This window comes from Symphodus melops (genome assembly GCF_947650265.1).
Source record: "Symphodus melops genome assembly, chromosome: 21".
In the NCBI taxonomy this organism is placed as follows: Eukaryota; Metazoa; Chordata; class Actinopteri; order Labriformes; family Labridae; genus Symphodus; species Symphodus melops.
The window spans coordinates 8,085,281-8,101,671 of NC_136711.1; the positions used below are offsets into that span (position 1 = coordinate 8,085,281).

The window sequence follows — 16,391 nt, forward strand, 5'->3', positions numbered from 1 at the left end:
CATGACAGACATTTTTCTGCAGGGTGACAGGGTGCTAAGCTACATAATGTTAAAAGGAAAGGGTTGAACTGCTGTATTCCGGTTTGAAAATTCTGTTAACATTGTACCTTTGAAAATGTCAGCTGCCGGATTCACTGAAACAAAAATGGATTGCAAAAAAACAGAGAGAGATTAGAATTGTCCCTCCATGGGTCCATCTACTATATCGCATGTCTGGATTGGGGTTGTTTGAGAGCCAACCGAGCTGTCATTAAACGAGAAGCAGGGTATACCCTGGACTGGTCATCAGTCAACCACTGGGCAGATATAGCTGTAACACTCACACTTTGAGCCACCAATTAACCTTACAAGCTTGTCTCTGAGCTGTGGGAGGAAGCAGGAGTGAAACCACATATGTAAGTGGAGGATACACAAACTCCACATAGAAAGTCACATCCAATAGGATTCAAACTAGAACACTGTTAAGCGTCAGTGCTTGACATAAAATAGTTTTCTTTATTTTAAAAATTCAGTACTTTATGTCTTATATTTTATTGTTTTGTAAAAAAAAATGTGCTTAGTATAATTTTAATTATCAATAATGTTTATGCTGTTATTTATTATTACATTTCTGCTCATTTTAATTCTGTAGCAGCAATGAAATAATTAACTGGGGCTGGTGAGTGGTGTCCCAAAAGGGTTTTTTTCCATTGTGCTGTTGAGTTCACCGTAAAGACAGGAGTTTTCCTAAAGGAGGGACAAGGGACTGTGTGTCTGAAATCGCACACAACCATTCAGGTTAGCTACAACTTTGCTTTATGCTCGCATCATTGTTGCTGTTGTCTAACAGTAGCTAATAAGTTATCAAAATGCCTTGAATATTGCCTGGTATTCTTCTGAAATTTTACTTTCACGCTTTTCTTTTGTTGCTGATCTAACAAGGAGCTGTGAAATTATTTTTAAAAAGGTTTTAAGATGATCAAATACTAAATTTAACCTGGAGCACTGCAGCACAGCTGTAGGCTGCTGTGTGAAATATTCTGAATAAGGTCTCATAAAAATATTACTGAGAAATCGTGTCTATTGATGTAGGAATAGACACTCAAAGCTGCGACTCTGTCGACTTTCTGCGGAATTCCTGCATCCTGTGTAAAACCATCTGCAACAATCCCACACACATTCCTGCTAATGCAAACACACAAGTAACATGACACACTTCCTTTCACACAATGGTCGAGAGAGTGGAGCAGGCAGGAAGAGAAACTGAAAAAAGAGGAGAAAGGGAGAAAGAGCAACATAAGGAATCAAATGAGGGTCAAAGGAAACATGTGGGACATCTTTCCAAGTGGGAGCAAAAAGCAAACTTCCCATCACATTCATTATAGCAGCATGTCACTCATCTCCCTTCTCTACATCTAAATGAATCTGATTGCAAAAATGACTTATGGCTGATTTGCCATCAAATGTGTATGGAGCTGTGCACTAGTGATGCACACACAGAAGTCCCGATCCATCCCCTGACTAATGCTGTACATATGCTGCACAATGCTGTGAGTGCAGATGGAGGACTTCAAAAGTGAGGTGTATTTTTAGGGAGCTTCGCATTTGCTGCCACTGGCTAATAAATAAACTGAGCAGAGCTGCCTGAAACCAACTTGAAAGTAAGCTGAATATCCTTCTGTCACAGCTCAACATGCATTCGGATAAGAGGAGGTTTGCAGGGAGCATCTAGAGGCTGTGCAGAGACTTCAAAGAATGAAATAGAATTAATTTGCTTGAATTTCTAGTGTTGGGGCAACTGTACACAGAGGCTTAGCCTAAAAATACAAAATGTTTTCGTGTATTCAAAGGCATATATGTTTTAGAAGAAGGTGAATGATAGAAAGACCTTTATGGAAGGCAAACATCATGACACTGCAATGTCTTAAACAGACTTGTTTGTAAAGATGAATTCCCAGAACAAACATCAGATGTTACAGTTTGGGCCGCTGAATGATTTATCACACTGCTGGTTATCTACAGGATCTTATTACAGATACACTGGATAGACTTACTGTACGTTGATCATGTGGGAATCAGAGATAGCAGCCACACAAATGCCAATGTGTCAGCTGTGTTCTGCCATCTGCTTTATGCGCTCCATTTAGCTGAAATTATGAGAACCCTGGAATAACCACTGAATACTCTCATCCTTTAACTCTCACTCCATTGAAAATGTGAACTTTCTCCACATGATGTGATAGCAGGCGCCCTGTGGACTCTCCGTTGTGACTAAAAGCATTACAGAGAACATTCTGGCTTTTAAGAGTTGATTGCCTGGAGACTGTCAATCTGACTCCTGTGCAAATGAGAGCACCATGACTGGGGTCATTAAATCTTGGTGATTATTAAGAGAGCTAATGGTTTCTCATAATGTTCCAATGAAACGAATCTCCAGGCTGCAGTGTGAGGGGAGATGCATATGGACTGAAAGTGGTGAGGATGGAAGCAGTAAGAGAGCTGGGCATTACACAACAAAGCTTCAGCAGAAAAAGTTTGTGCTAATAGTTTTTCCGGCCCTATAAAACCTCTTTACTCTCACTTTGGATTGGAAGCAATGCTTCCCCTGAAGCCAGCAAGTGTACACAGAGATATTTGTAATTGCAAAAGTCTTGCATTACTATTTTATTATGGTGTTAACGCCATAAAAGGTCAATACAAGTTTAAAGATAAGGTAAGCCAAGATCACAAACTAAATGAGTATGTATCTCTACCACTGGTTATCATAGAGGAACAAAGCCATCAACTGATAATCCACAATTTAACTCAACATCACTTGCTTGATTTATTTCTTACAAAAGTAAAAGTGTTTTGAGCTGGTACCCTTGAAACTGCTTCAGAAAGTATTTGGCACATATTCCCATATTTGTTTTATAATGTTTTAACTAGTTCAACAAACACAATATGAGTTATTTAATGACAAAGTTTTGGGGTTTATGTTACTTATTGCAGAGACAAGTTAACTGTTTGCCCATCTTCCTATTCCAGCTAAGCTGACAGTTGCTTGCTCTATAGCTACATGCTGCTTTTATTATTTTGTGTTATGTATAGAAATAATAGTGTTATCTATTATTCTATCAGATGCTTAGTGACAAAGCAAATAAGTAATGTCTAACAATTCCTTTTTATGTTAAGCCATTTAATCATATCAAAACAGTACTTTTTTGTGTTAAGTATGTTGGTGTGTGACAGTATAGAAACCTACACATTAATTAAATACCAAACACTGTCACTGTCACTGTCACCTGCACTGAAAATAGAAAAGACTGTCTCTGAGTTGCTGTCTCCCCAGAGTTCACCAAATGCCGTGACAAGCTGTTTTGGCCCACATCAAAAGCATCGTCCCTGCCACCTGAGACCATCACCTACAGGGTAAACAGATTAACGGTGGATGCTATCAATGTCACCCTCCTAAATCTTATTTCGTTACATTGCCACAAGTTCCAGGATTCTCACTGTCAAATTCCACATCCCAATGTCTATCTATGCAATAAATAAATATAGATAAATTTAGCAAAAAATATCCTAAGGGCTGGATATGACTCCCAGACAAGAACCTTTTTAATTTGTTTCCAAGCAAGGACTCTGGCAGTCATACTTACACCAATTTAAATAATTATTCAAAGAAATTAATACTGAGAACATTTTACACTTCAGAAGCCAACCACCTTTAATACCTATATCTCAGCATCAGCAAAAAAAAAACTGATATCAAGCTTGATAGGTGAAATAAGTGAAATAATTGAGAACCTGAGTTAAAACATATTCAGAACTTTATTTTTTATTTTATGTATTATGTCCAGATCTTGGAGATGTTTTGAATATGGGTTGCCATAGTAAATTGTATATGCACTGCACTAATGGCAATAAGATTTATTGACTTTCTTAAAACTAGTTAAAATGTGATACTAACCCATAGAAATATAGCTATTGGGGAAATCCAGAATATTGAGGGCTGCTCTATGTAGCCAATAACACTCTGATATGACCAATCTTTTTTTGAAAGTGCTGTTGCTACGTCTTCAATACATCTTCAACTCTTAAAATGTTTCTTTCTTTTTCTGGAACTGCGTGAATACTCCTTCACTCTTCATGCCTTTTCTCAGTTTGACATCCTTATATCGTGCAGTTTTCTCCTCTGTGTTTTACAGCCTCCCTGATGTGCAGCGACAGGCCTGTTTATCCTTCATTAATCTCTCTGCTCTGCCTTTACCCCCCACTTTGTGCTGACGTTTATCCTATTAATGTGTTGTTTGCAGGAGAAATCCCCCAATAACATAATCCAGAGTCGGGGGTACTAATGTGTGTGTGTGTGTGTGTGTGTGTGTGTGTGGCACCCAAGGGGAGTGTTTGTGTGTGCATCATTGATGCTGCACTGCATGGTCGCCATGGAGTCAGTGACTCATTGATTCAGTAATTAGATCAAATGTGTGTGTGTGTGTGTGTGTGTGTGTGTGTGTGTGTGTGTGTGTGTGTGTGTGTTTGTGTTTTAGATTATAAAGACTAGACACTATTCTAGACGTCAGTCTAAAATTGTATAATATAAAATGCTGACCTCTGCTGTTGATTTGCTAAACCGCGGAGTGACTTTATGGCATATAGCCTTAAAGAAGCAACAGTTTGAACAAGAAAAATGTCAAATGTAATGTAAATTCAGTAAATGTGGCATACTGAATTTTGTAAGTAGCCTGCTCAATATTAAAAGTAAAAGACGTTTTTAATCATTTAAAAGTGCATCTATATGTTTACCTGAATTACTAAATAACATAAAGCATTAACCTAAAATCACTCTGTATTTCTCCTTTCCCGTGGTTAGAAAATAATATAGATTATCCTATTAATGTAGTGCTGCAGTTGGTCTACTTAGGGCTGATATAATTATACAATAAAATTAATTTTACTTCTCGACTGGTTGCAACAAAGAAGTTGTTACTTACCTGAGCAGGCCTGTTCCAGTTATGACCATAAATGTACACTACTCACAATAAGTTAGGGATATTGTGAGGTCCTCTGTGGGTTTCATGCGTAAAGTGTTTTTGGGATAGGGAGGCAATTGTATTAGGGTGATAAACAAACCTCATTTTGTGTTTTCCAGGTAATGGTCCAACTATGTACAATGCGCCTTACATATTAGGGCCAATACCAAAAAATACAAAAAACAAGGCCCCTGACTTTGTCAATTTTGGTTATTTGGGGTAATCTTTGTTGTTGTCTAAATTGTTGGGGTAATAAATATTACACTAATGAAAATGGTGCTTCTTCTCATTCATCAGTCGTGATATCAAGAGAACTATTACTTATTTAATTAAAATTGAGACCACGTAGGAAAAGCACTCATGTAAATAACAATATCCCTAACTTATTGTGAGTATTTTTTATTAATTCTGGGTATGACCGGTAGGTGGCGGAGTTGAGCCGTCTTGCTCTGACCGGATGTGACTTACGGGGATCTCTCCTCGCTCCAAACCGAGGGCGTTTTTCTATCTGGACTCCAGAGTTTATTTCCTGGGTGTTGCCTGCGTGGATCACAACTCTGGAGTTTCACTTGGTGTTACTGTGTGCGAGAAACATCGGGAATTTGTCTTCATTTTTTTTAACTTATTGAACACACTGGAGCTCTTCTGACTTAGTTTACATTGTACCTGTGCACGCGACAAAGAGCCGGTTTATTTTAGCCACGTTAGCTGGCTAGCTTTGCTACCTGAGTTTGAGCTGAGTTGTTTTGCGACAGAGACGTCCGATGCAGGCCATTAAGTGTGTGGTGGTGGGGGACGGGTGAGTGAAACAATGATTTAATCCTAGTTTTAACCTCCTAATTTTACGAAGTTGTACTAATGTGGTGTAAAGAAAAGCTAACATAGTTTGTTTTGGTTGACCCAGTTACCAACAGTTGGCTAGCAGCTAACAAGCCTCAGATAAGATGCCAAGATGAACGACAGCTGTTGTTGTTCCTGCTCTTCAGTCCAGTTGGGTCAGACAGATTTATCGACATGCTCCGGTTAGGTGGGACTGAACGGGTCACATTATGTCATTTATTGCACGAAGTCTGCCGTGTCGACACTCAATCACAACAATGTCCCATTCAGCAACTTACAACCACATGAGTTTAAAACCATTTAAAGTCGGCCCAGTATGAATATACTCAACAAATGTTTTTACTACCTTTTTTTGTCTTAATTATTTGGAATAAACACAATCATATCTACCAAAAACATCAGTCCTGTCTAGCCTTAAAAAAACAAAAACAACGTAACTGTTTAACATTTTTATTGTACAAATAATTAATCTTTCAAATCTTTGTATTATAAGCGTGAACAAAAAAAGGAGATAATAGGTTTAATGTCGACATCTAGGAATTAATATATTCACATTAGTTTTGTGAGAGCTGTAAGAGAATATATCCCGTTAAGACCATAAACTATTTCTTTATTCTTAATTGTAAACACTCCTCGTACTATCTGTGTCATCCCACAAAGAAAGAAACTGAGTTTTCAGACAGCAGTGAACTGAAATCAACAGGTCAGTCAGTTCACGGCTCATCTCTTGAACCAAAGAGAAGAACTGGCAAAGTTACATTTGTATTAAGAGTAAAGTGTGCCGTGTAGATCAACTCACGAAAGATGAACAGACCTTCATTATCTTTGGCTGAGTTTTAAATGTAAAGCTTTGAGGCAGCACACACAGATTTCCTGCCTCTAGATAGTATCTGCTAATAATTAAACTGATGTGTGAGTATTTGACTTTTAAGAAGGCCCATGTAAAATATGCAAAAACTAAGTTTTGACATAAAATGAAACATTTCAGTGAAAAAGGCTTAAAGCTTATTTCCATTGAAACAGGTCAAGTCAGGCAAACACAGGTTAAACCGGGCTTGTTGGACCCATGAACCTGCCAGGCAAGACAAGGCCGAACTCCAGTTTCACTTACAGGGTTCTATAACTGCCAAACTATCAGTCAAAGCTTTTCTGATCATTTAATTTTCTCTTCCTGTCTTCTTCTTGTCCCAGGGCTGTGGGTAAAACATGCCTCCTCATCAGTTACACAACCAATGCCTTCCCTGGAGAGTACATCCCCACAGTGTAAGACACACACACACACACACACACACACACACACACACACACACACACACACACACACATCTCTGCAGTACTCATCTGGTACATCATACATGACAGTTTAGTATGATTCAATTTGAAAGCTCATCTTCACCTTGCTCTGTACAGCTTTGATAACTACTCTGCCAATGTGATGGTTGATGGGAAACCAGTGAACCTTGGCCTGTGGGACACAGCAGGACAGGAGGACTACGACAGGCTCAGGCCTTTGTCCTACCCACAAACAGTAAGTACACAATACACATCTGAGCATTCATACAGAGTGGGGACAACTGTGTGTCTCAGACCAGTATCAGCCAGACAATGTTAGCAAATACACTGTGTTCACATTGTCAGCATTGATTTGGAGTTATTCACTGAGTCTTTACACTCTGCAGAGTAGAGCCCAGTATCCATAGTACCTATACACTGTCTGGAGGACGGCTCGAGGAAGTGAAAGGGAGCTTTTGTTTGCACTCTTTGTCCCTCCAACAAACTGGCCTCTGTGTCAGAGACTCACAAGGAACAGAAAAGCAGAGTCAGTTCGCATTGAACCTACATATTCCAGTTTGTTTGTGTACACATTTCTGAAGATTTGGGGTCTGTTCGGCTAATTGTGTGGGGTTTGTGGATCTTCAGCACTGTAATGTTATTGAATTTAAAGTTTGATGTGGTTTTACTTTTATTTTTTATTTTCCTTTTTGCTCTGTTGTAATTTGTCATTTCCCCGCCTCAGGATGTGTTCCTGATTTGCTTTTCACTTGTCAGTCCGGCCTCCTTTGAAAACGTCCGTGCCAAGGTGAGAACAACCTGCTGAACTTCTGATGTTTGCTCAGTTAACAACTTTAACCTGAACTGAAAGTGTTCGAGTTGACTGAATAGACAGTGAGAACCTGAATTAAGTCAGTGTAGCTCTTTGCTTTGATGAATCACAACCATTTATTTTTAGTTCCAGCAACAATATCATTGTATTATGTCAAGATAAAAACGCTCGATTTTTCACCTAAATATGCACATCCTCATGTACAAATCGTGATCGTTCTTTTTTGGAAGTATTTCGAGTTTTCTTGTCCTCGAGTTCCTCAAAGGTGACAGCATATTAAATATAGATAAGAACGTACGAATGTAGAAGGCGAGCTACTATTTTAGCAAACCATCCACATTAAACACCATGTGCACCCTGATGCCTCTTGACACCGCCCCCTTCTCTCTCTCTCTCTGTCTTTCCCCAGTGGTCCCCTGAGGTGCGACACCACTGCCCCAACACACCCATCATTCTGGTGGGCACCAAGCTGGACCTGAGAGATGACAAGGATACCATCGAAAAACTAAAGGAGAAGAAACTGTCCCCTATTATCTACCCCCAGGGATTGGCCATGGCCAAGGAAATAAGTTAGTTGACAAGTTAAACATCGATTGATTGTTCAAGATTGGATAGGATTTTTGTACAAGTATTTTGTTTTCTCATTTGAATGGTTTTTCGGTTTCTTAAATCGACCTCCAGCAAACATTTAGGGCACACTCACATTAGGTAAAGCTGTCCCGTGCTGTGCATGATTGTCCCCCCCCCCCCCCCCCCCCCATTCCCCCGCTGGCCTACACTCGTACTGCTCCAGGAGGATCTGGGCCTGAGCATGGTAACGTCTTGTGCAGTAGATAGATAGATAGATACTTTATTGATCCCGAGGGAAATTCAAGGCATCCAGTAGCAGTATACAGACAGGCAGGACACAAGACATTCGTAGTTAGTAGTTTACAGGACAAAAAAATAAAAGGAACGCACAATTGAGTCCACACAGAACAGCACCGAGAACATGACGGCTACTTTACTTATTGTAGTTAGATACAGTCAGAACACTCCTGGATTTCTCGATTTAATAAAGGCTGTCCATGTTGTGTACTCGTGCTTGAAGTGCACCGTGACAAAGAGCACCTCTTCCACGAGGGCCAAGGAGGTGTACTGTGCTCACAGTCGTCTGGACTTGAAGAGTGAAGCATGCTTGGGTATGGTACAGGTTGCCCAGTGTGAGTGTGCCTTTATGATTTATTTAAAGGCTTTTGTTTGTTTTGAAACCTCGAGCAGCTTTTATAACGTCAACGTATAGTTTGGGTGTTTGGATTGGATCATCAGACTCAAGCTCATAATTCCGTTTTTGGACTGTAATGCTCATTTGCGGACTCTCTTTGTTTTCTTTTCCTCTTCCCACCAGATTCAGTGAAGTATCTGGAGTGCTCAGCGTTGACTCAGCGTGGCCTGAAGACGGTGTTTGATGAAGCCATCAGGGCGGTCCTGTGCCCCCCGCCCGTCAAGAAGAGGAAGAGGAAGTGTACATTGTTGTAATGGAAACCCACAGGGAGTAGAAGACGTGGCTGCCGTCAGAACTCGCCTCCTTTTAAAGGGAAGACGGCTGGGTTCCCCAATTATCTATTCACCCCTGTGTCCTTGCTTTTGTAGAAGCTGATAGATCCGACTTCTGTCTGAAAAAACTTCAGAGATTTAAGCAGCACTGATGGTCTTCTGTCGGACCTTTGCTGCTTACATTTAGTAAGTGCTTTCAGATGGACAGGAATGAAGTGACTTTGTTAAGGCCTTGGGGGTTGAGGTTGGGGGTGGGGGGGGGGGGGGTTGATTGGGATCTGGGTTTGTATAACAAGAGGGAGTTTTAAAAAAAAAACACTCATCATTGTCCTCTGACATTGTGAAGAAACACTACAACACTTGAACGTGATTTTTAGGACATTAGTGTAGATTGAATAACGACAGAAGGATTTCCTGCACTACACTCTCTCTCCCCTACACACTAAAGAGATTCCTGCTGCCTTGATGAAACTTAAAGTTTAGAAAACAGTGTTTTTTTTCTCGAAGCTCTAATGTCTCCTTTGTGTCATGGTCGTTCTATTGTCTCAGCTGTGGTCCACTTAGCTGTTTTGTTTACATGCGTCATCTGACTTGTCTGAGGTGCTGCCAAATCTCAGTCAACAGTCATCACTTTGAAGTCACTCCATGAACACTATGTTTTCTTGTCTTTCATTTCGTTTTGTTTTTGCATGATCCAAGACACCATCATTTTAAGATAATTTAACCCATTGATGACTTAAAGTGATTGTAGCAGCCAGAGAGAAGTAAAAGTCGCCTGTTGCTAATAAGCAGTTTGATTTTCAACAGGTTTTAGTTTGTTATAGCTTTCTAGTTTGTTCCTTTATTTCTTACTGTGTTTAAGTGAACACTGTCATTATGCTTTTACAAGTGTGTGACACCGTATCACCTGTTATGAAGTCAAGCCAGTGTCTGAGCACTCGAAGGTTGCGTCTGATTTCTTGTCTTGTACAATAAAACCATGAACAGTAACTATTCAGAACATGTTAGTTTTTTTGAATGAGCAATTCTGTAATTCTGGACCCATCTGATCAGCTTTTCTATTGAAAAGTTCCAAATGCACACATGGTTTAATTTTTAACTTTCATTTTGTAAAATGCTGATTTTATAAGAAAAGCAAATAAACACATTTAAAATGCTTTGTTCTTCATCTCTACTGTCCAAACTGTGTGTCCATTAACTCATTTCTCAATGACTCTTATGAAAAGAGCTTATAACCGTAGTTTATCTGTTTAAAGTCAATGAATTTGAATATTTTAATGAAGACAAACCTTTAAAACCATTTGTTTAAGAAGACAAATCTAGTAAATGCTTACATTTTTTGATGTCCAGATAAATGGTAAAATTACAACCATGGTAAGCGTTCATTTATTAGCATGGTAACTGACAAGCTTTTCCTTTGATTAACACAAAGAGGACGTAAACAAAACTCATTCATCTAATAAACAGCACACTAGCATACAACTTAATGCACCTCTCTGCCCCAACAAACCTGTGCCATGCCATCATGATTCATTATTAATTAATTGACCACATTATTAAACAGCTAAAAGTGAAGTATTGTTGGTGCACATATTGTCAGTTGAATCATTAGTTTATATATATCAGAAGCATTCTTTCTCCAAGAGAAATAAATTGAATTTAAAATTTGGACTTGAAGAAAGGATTTCCTGTCTTGTCATATTTTGCCTTTTTGGAATCTTTTGTGTTCTTGATCAACGTGTGTGTGCTTCAGATTTTACGAGATGAAATAAGAATGCACTTCATCATTTGCTGGATTCTGCATTCCATTGGTCAAACACCAGCTTCGCAGACACTGCATCCTCAACTCCCATTCCTGTTATTGTGAGAAGCAAAGTCATGGTTACACTGAATACCCTGAACAAAAAGTATGAAACTGACTTTTTTATGTGCAAAAAACTTTCAGGATGAGAAGAACTAGTTTTTAATATGACAGGTCTCACCGAGGGATTTGAACACAGTCGTCTTCTCTCTGTAAGCAGGTTTTGTCCCGTTTATAACATCTCCAATCTCCGCAAACACTTCAGCCTGACAATAACATCAACAATACAACTTTTTATACACACATTCTGCACAAGGAGCCATAACACAAACATGATAACCATGACCAACTGACCCCAGAGAGGACGATGTCACCAGACTCGGCCATTGCTCCCTCCCTGCTGTCAACGTACACCACAGCCTCCTTCATCAGCACGTCGTCCAGCTCCCGCCAGTCTGGCCTGCAAGCTCCCACTGCTGCTCAACAACAGGCAGAAAAACAGAAGAAGAACACATGATTAGTAGTTTTACTATAATTTTAAAAAAATTGTTTAACCCACTTCAACCCATATACCCACTTTTTTAAGTGTGTCAAATCTTTATTTTCACCTGCTACATGTGCTCCTGGTTTGACCCACTGACCAAGCAGCACTGGCTCTGTACATCTTGTGACTGTAACTATAGCGTCTGCTCCCCTCACCGCCTCCTCCGCTGAGACACATGCCGTCACTGGACCGCTGACAGATTTGCAAAACCTTTCTGCGCCTTCTCTTGTGTGGCTCCACACACGCACCTGTGGAAAACATCCAGTGGAAGTATGGCAGCTTGTGAAAGGACAAAGATAGAAACTCTATTCTAATGTCTGCAGTAATCTTTGGTAAAATCAGGATTAAAGGGTGCTGTGTGGAAATAGTAAGGCTACAAAGTGACAGTTTTCCTGTTGGTTGAGCAGGTTTACTTGAGGACTTTACTTGAGGAAATGATCAATACTGCTCTCATGTATGTCAGTGAAATTCAAACCTCGGCAGTAGCTGGTTAGAAGAGCTTGGCACCTGGAGAACGAGTGAAGAAGCTATTTTGAAAGATGGCAAATCAATATATATATTGATATATAATATTTCAATATGAAGTCAGTTTTTTTACTTTTTTTTATTTTTGGCCTTTATTGGAGAGAGAGTCAATGGACAGAGTCAGAAATCAGGGAGAGAGAGAGAGGGGGGGGGGGATCAACATGCAGGAAAGAGGCCACAGACTGGAGTCGAACCCGGGCCACCTGCATTGAGGACTGTAGCCTTCATACATGGGGATGCGTGCACAAACCACTGAACCACCAACACATTTAATCTTATTAAATAAAAAAGACGTGCTAAGTAGAATAGACTTAAGAGAAACTAGAATTACACGTACATTACTGAACAGGTTTAGTGTTTTGGTAAAAGGGAATCTCTTATCTATTTTAACAAGCAAAATCAGGCCAACTGTTGAACATTTATTGGTTACTGTTTAACTTCCTGAAGTGTCAGCACTATATTTTGCCACATACACTAGAAAACCACTGCAACCTGCCATAAAGGCTCTGACTCATTAAGTTCTGTCATGCTTTGCAAACACTATCAGCCCTTCAAACCCTCCAGAAAGCTTTCATTCAGCTACAACACGCTCTTTTTAATCTGAAACTGGTTCTCAAAACAAACAACACCAAATATATGTTATTCCCCAGGGAAATAGACATTGCATATAATGGGTTTTGATCGCCACTTTGACAGGATACAATATTGTCTTAGTATACAAATACAGTATTTTGGTTTCTGCCTTGATTAAAAAAACAACAACGTACATTTAAATTACACAAAGATACCCCGGCCAGCAAATCATGTCAAAGAATTGGGTTCCTCCACCAAACATTTTCCAATACGTTTTTATCTTAAACAGATCAACTGAAAGCCTTAATGATCCTTTTTTAGCTAATCTTTCCCATCTTTCCATCTGTTTTGGATAATGGTGACATCGACACCTATAACTGTAAGACGGATCAGGTACTGTTTGTTTTATTTAGAAGACCTTTATGAGCAAAATATATCACATCTCTGTTAAACCCGTCTTCATAACTAGTGTTATCTCAAGACACTTTACAAAAAGCAGGTAAAGGACCTTAGGCTACTCTTTGTCTGTTAACATTACAAAAGAGCAGGTAAAAAGACAACTCCATTCGGAAAAACTGCTTTTAGCTTGTCTGCTGCATTTGCACGGAATTTAGAAACAGAGATAGTTTGCAGACTTGTTTGTGTGGGTCAGATTAAAACTACGATTTTAAAGCACTCTTCTTTTAAATCTAAATGTATTTAATTGTGTTGTTGCCATTATTTGTATTTATTCTGTTTGAGCAACAGTATTCTGTTTTGTTGAACTCATTTGACATCATTGAAAATCAGGGCAGGCCCCTGATTTTTCAGATTGAAATAAAGTGTACAATGAATGAATGTTTGTTGTATAATTTAATCAAACGATCAAAACAGTCTGGGCAAGAAAGCGAAAATATTGAGCTATAGTCTACCATTAAGCTTGATCTTAAGTAAAACTTAATTTTCATCTTTTCACACCTTATCTGTCCCTTTCGTTAAAAAGAGACTATGTGCTTTTATTATGTTATGCATTTAATTTGCGGACAACGTGAAATTGTCATCAGTGGGTTAAATTTTTGACATTTTACCTCTTTAAATGAAAATATTTCTGTGAAGACATTATAATGACTCAGAGCTTGATTGCCTGTCCCCAATATGGCCAGGACCTCAGCCTCAGGACGCATCAACAACTGTATGACAAAAAAAAAAAAAAGTGGGCCAGAGTCAGAACAACAGTGTAAGACTTGTGAATGAATAGTTTGAGTAGATGTTTTAAAAAAAACAAAAACAACTTTAGCAGAGATGGCTGACGCTGCAGCTGTCCTCATTCTTGTGATGACTTCTCCATCCATGAGCTGCAGATTTGAAAATATGTTGTAATTTAAACCTGCCTTAAAAAACGGAACTTTTTCCCTTTTGAGTATTTGAACACGAATGATTAGTTTTACTCACAGCCTTAACATTCCCATACTCAGGATCTAACAGCACCACTGTGGCTTGTGTGGAAGGCAATTTTGAACCGCCTTCCCTTTTGTAGAAACACACGAACTTTGTGCTCAGGACACCGTCGTTCTCCATGTATGTAGGCATCAAACCCAGAAAGCTGCAAACGTGACAGATGGCAGCCAACATAGAATAGCATATTTAGGTATATTTTCGGTTGTACCAACTGGAATAACTCGTGAACTTCTTAAGTAGCTGTAGGCCTACCCGTTGTGTTTCTGCAGGGCTATCGTGGAGCGCACAGGTTGGATAACCTCTGCGCTGTCCCGTCTGGAGAACTTCCCCAAAGCGTCCTCCAGCCGCGGGATCAAGTCTCTGTAATGCAGCAGTCGCGCCACCTCATGCTCCCAAATGACTACAGGTGGAGCAGCCATGACTTGTGTATTAGTGACTTTCGTCAAGCCAGCCCTCACGCTATTTAAAAGTGAGCGTGTCGTAGAACCATTACGGGGAAAATGCCCAGGTCCGACCCTAGGGGCGCCAGCCTCCAGTTAGGGTGCCGCTGGCCTCCTAAATAAGTGAAAAAATGAAAAAGTTGAAGATAAGAAGAAGAAATTGGAGGAAGGACGCGTTTAAATATATATTATTTATCTAATATCTATTACATGTGTTTATTTAATAATGATACAAAAGAAGCCACAAAAACACAACTGGGTTTCATCACATATTTATAAAGGCTCTATTTTCTTGCCTTCTGCTTGACCCTGCGCATCACAACACCAGGTGACTCATAAGAAGTGAGTGACACTGACCATATCGATTAATATCACATTTATGAACAACCACAATGTAAGTTTCAGCTCATTGGACTTGTTGTTAATATCCCTAATAATCAGCACTTCCTGGATTTGAGTGGGAAGAGTAGGGGAAAGAAGGTGAAGAGGGGAGGAGGTGAAGGAAGAGGGGAGGAGATAAAAGAAAGAGAGGAGGAGGTCAAGGAAGAGGAGAAATGATGAAAGAAAGAGGGGACGAGGTGAAGGAAGAGGGGAGGAGATAAAAGAAAGAGAGGAGGAGGTGAAGGAAGAGGGGAGGAGATAAAAGAAAGAGAGGACGAGGTGAAGGAAGAGGGGCGAAGGGAAGAGAAGAGGGAGGAGGAGAAGGAAGAGGTGAGGCGGTGAAAGTATGATGGGAGAAGGGGAAAGAAGCCAGCCTTGGGGATCCCAGGGATAAAAAAGAAGAGGAAAAATCTGAAAAAGAGAGTAAACAAGCTACACGGTTTATCTGGGTAATTTATCTGTCCCTTGTTAGTACTGTTTGTGATTTTCATGGACAAAATCTCAAAAAGCATCCGGCGGAAGGAGGGTTTCCAGTTTGGGGGCCTCAACAATCTCATCTCTGCTTTTAGCAGATGATGTGGTTTTGTTTGGATTCCTTATGCTGGAAACTCCAACAGGCACTTTATAATTTTGCATCAGTTGTACACATTTGTGTAGCCTACACTGAGGCCACATCTGAAATCAATGAAAATGGTGATCATGAGAATTTTTGAAACTGTAGAACGGTTTGTCATTTCAATTTGCATTTTTTTAATTGTACAATGCGGTCTTACTGCAAAAAGTTGAAACCAAGCAGGTGTGACTTCATGTCAAAAATATCTTATTATACTTATTTAAACCCCAGTCACTTTGCAAGTGCAGAAAAACAATTTATCTTAAGTAGGCTAATGAAAACACTACCAATGGGGCAATCAGATCATTCTATTAAGCTATATGGCCGGCTTATCATCTTGAATAGCAGACTCTTATTACAAAATTCCACATCAGATTGTGTTGATAATATCTTAATCACACTGTAAGTTTATGAACTATCAGTCTGGACTGAAATTATTATGTGGTAACAGGTAATTATCTTTTAATCTCAAATTTAAGTAAGCCTGATAGAAGTTTATGTTCCATATTTCTGATATTTTTTATTTTGAAACATCAAAATCTCTTATTTCCTCTTCTAAGGCAAGTACCCACTTCTGAAACGATAGACAAGCCAGTGTGGGAT

General features: G+C 39.5%; 2 protein-coding genes across 2 annotated transcripts; one reads left to right on the forward strand and one right to left on the reverse strand.

Annotated features, from left to right (window-relative positions):
- Positions 1-5,450: 5,450 nt before the first annotated feature.
- LOC306842275 (ras-related C3 botulinum toxin substrate 1) lies at positions 5,451-10,631 on the forward strand. The gene is made up of 6 exons (XM_079372420.1): positions 5,451-5,793; positions 7,026-7,097; positions 7,245-7,362; positions 7,852-7,914; positions 8,348-8,507; positions 9,326-10,631. The coding sequence occupies exons 1-6, from the start codon at positions 5,759-5,761 to the stop codon at positions 9,454-9,456; spliced, it is 579 nt and encodes a 192-aa protein (XP_079228546.1). The 5' UTR covers positions 5,451-5,758; the 3' UTR covers positions 9,457-10,631.
- A 215-nt stretch (positions 10,632-10,846) lies between these two features.
- crym (crystallin, mu) lies at positions 10,847-14,873 on the reverse strand. The gene is made up of 8 exons (XM_079334227.1): positions 14,607-14,873; positions 14,349-14,499; positions 14,189-14,251; positions 13,985-14,086; positions 11,884-12,067; positions 11,630-11,751; positions 11,457-11,541; positions 10,847-11,329 (listed from the first exon to the last, which is right to left on the reverse strand). Exons 1-8 carry the CDS (start codon positions 14,771-14,773, stop codon positions 11,259-11,261), a joined length of 945 nt encoding a protein of 314 aa, XP_079190353.1. The 5' UTR covers positions 14,774-14,873; the 3' UTR covers positions 10,847-11,258.
- Between the last annotated feature and the right edge of the window lie 1,518 nt (positions 14,874-16,391).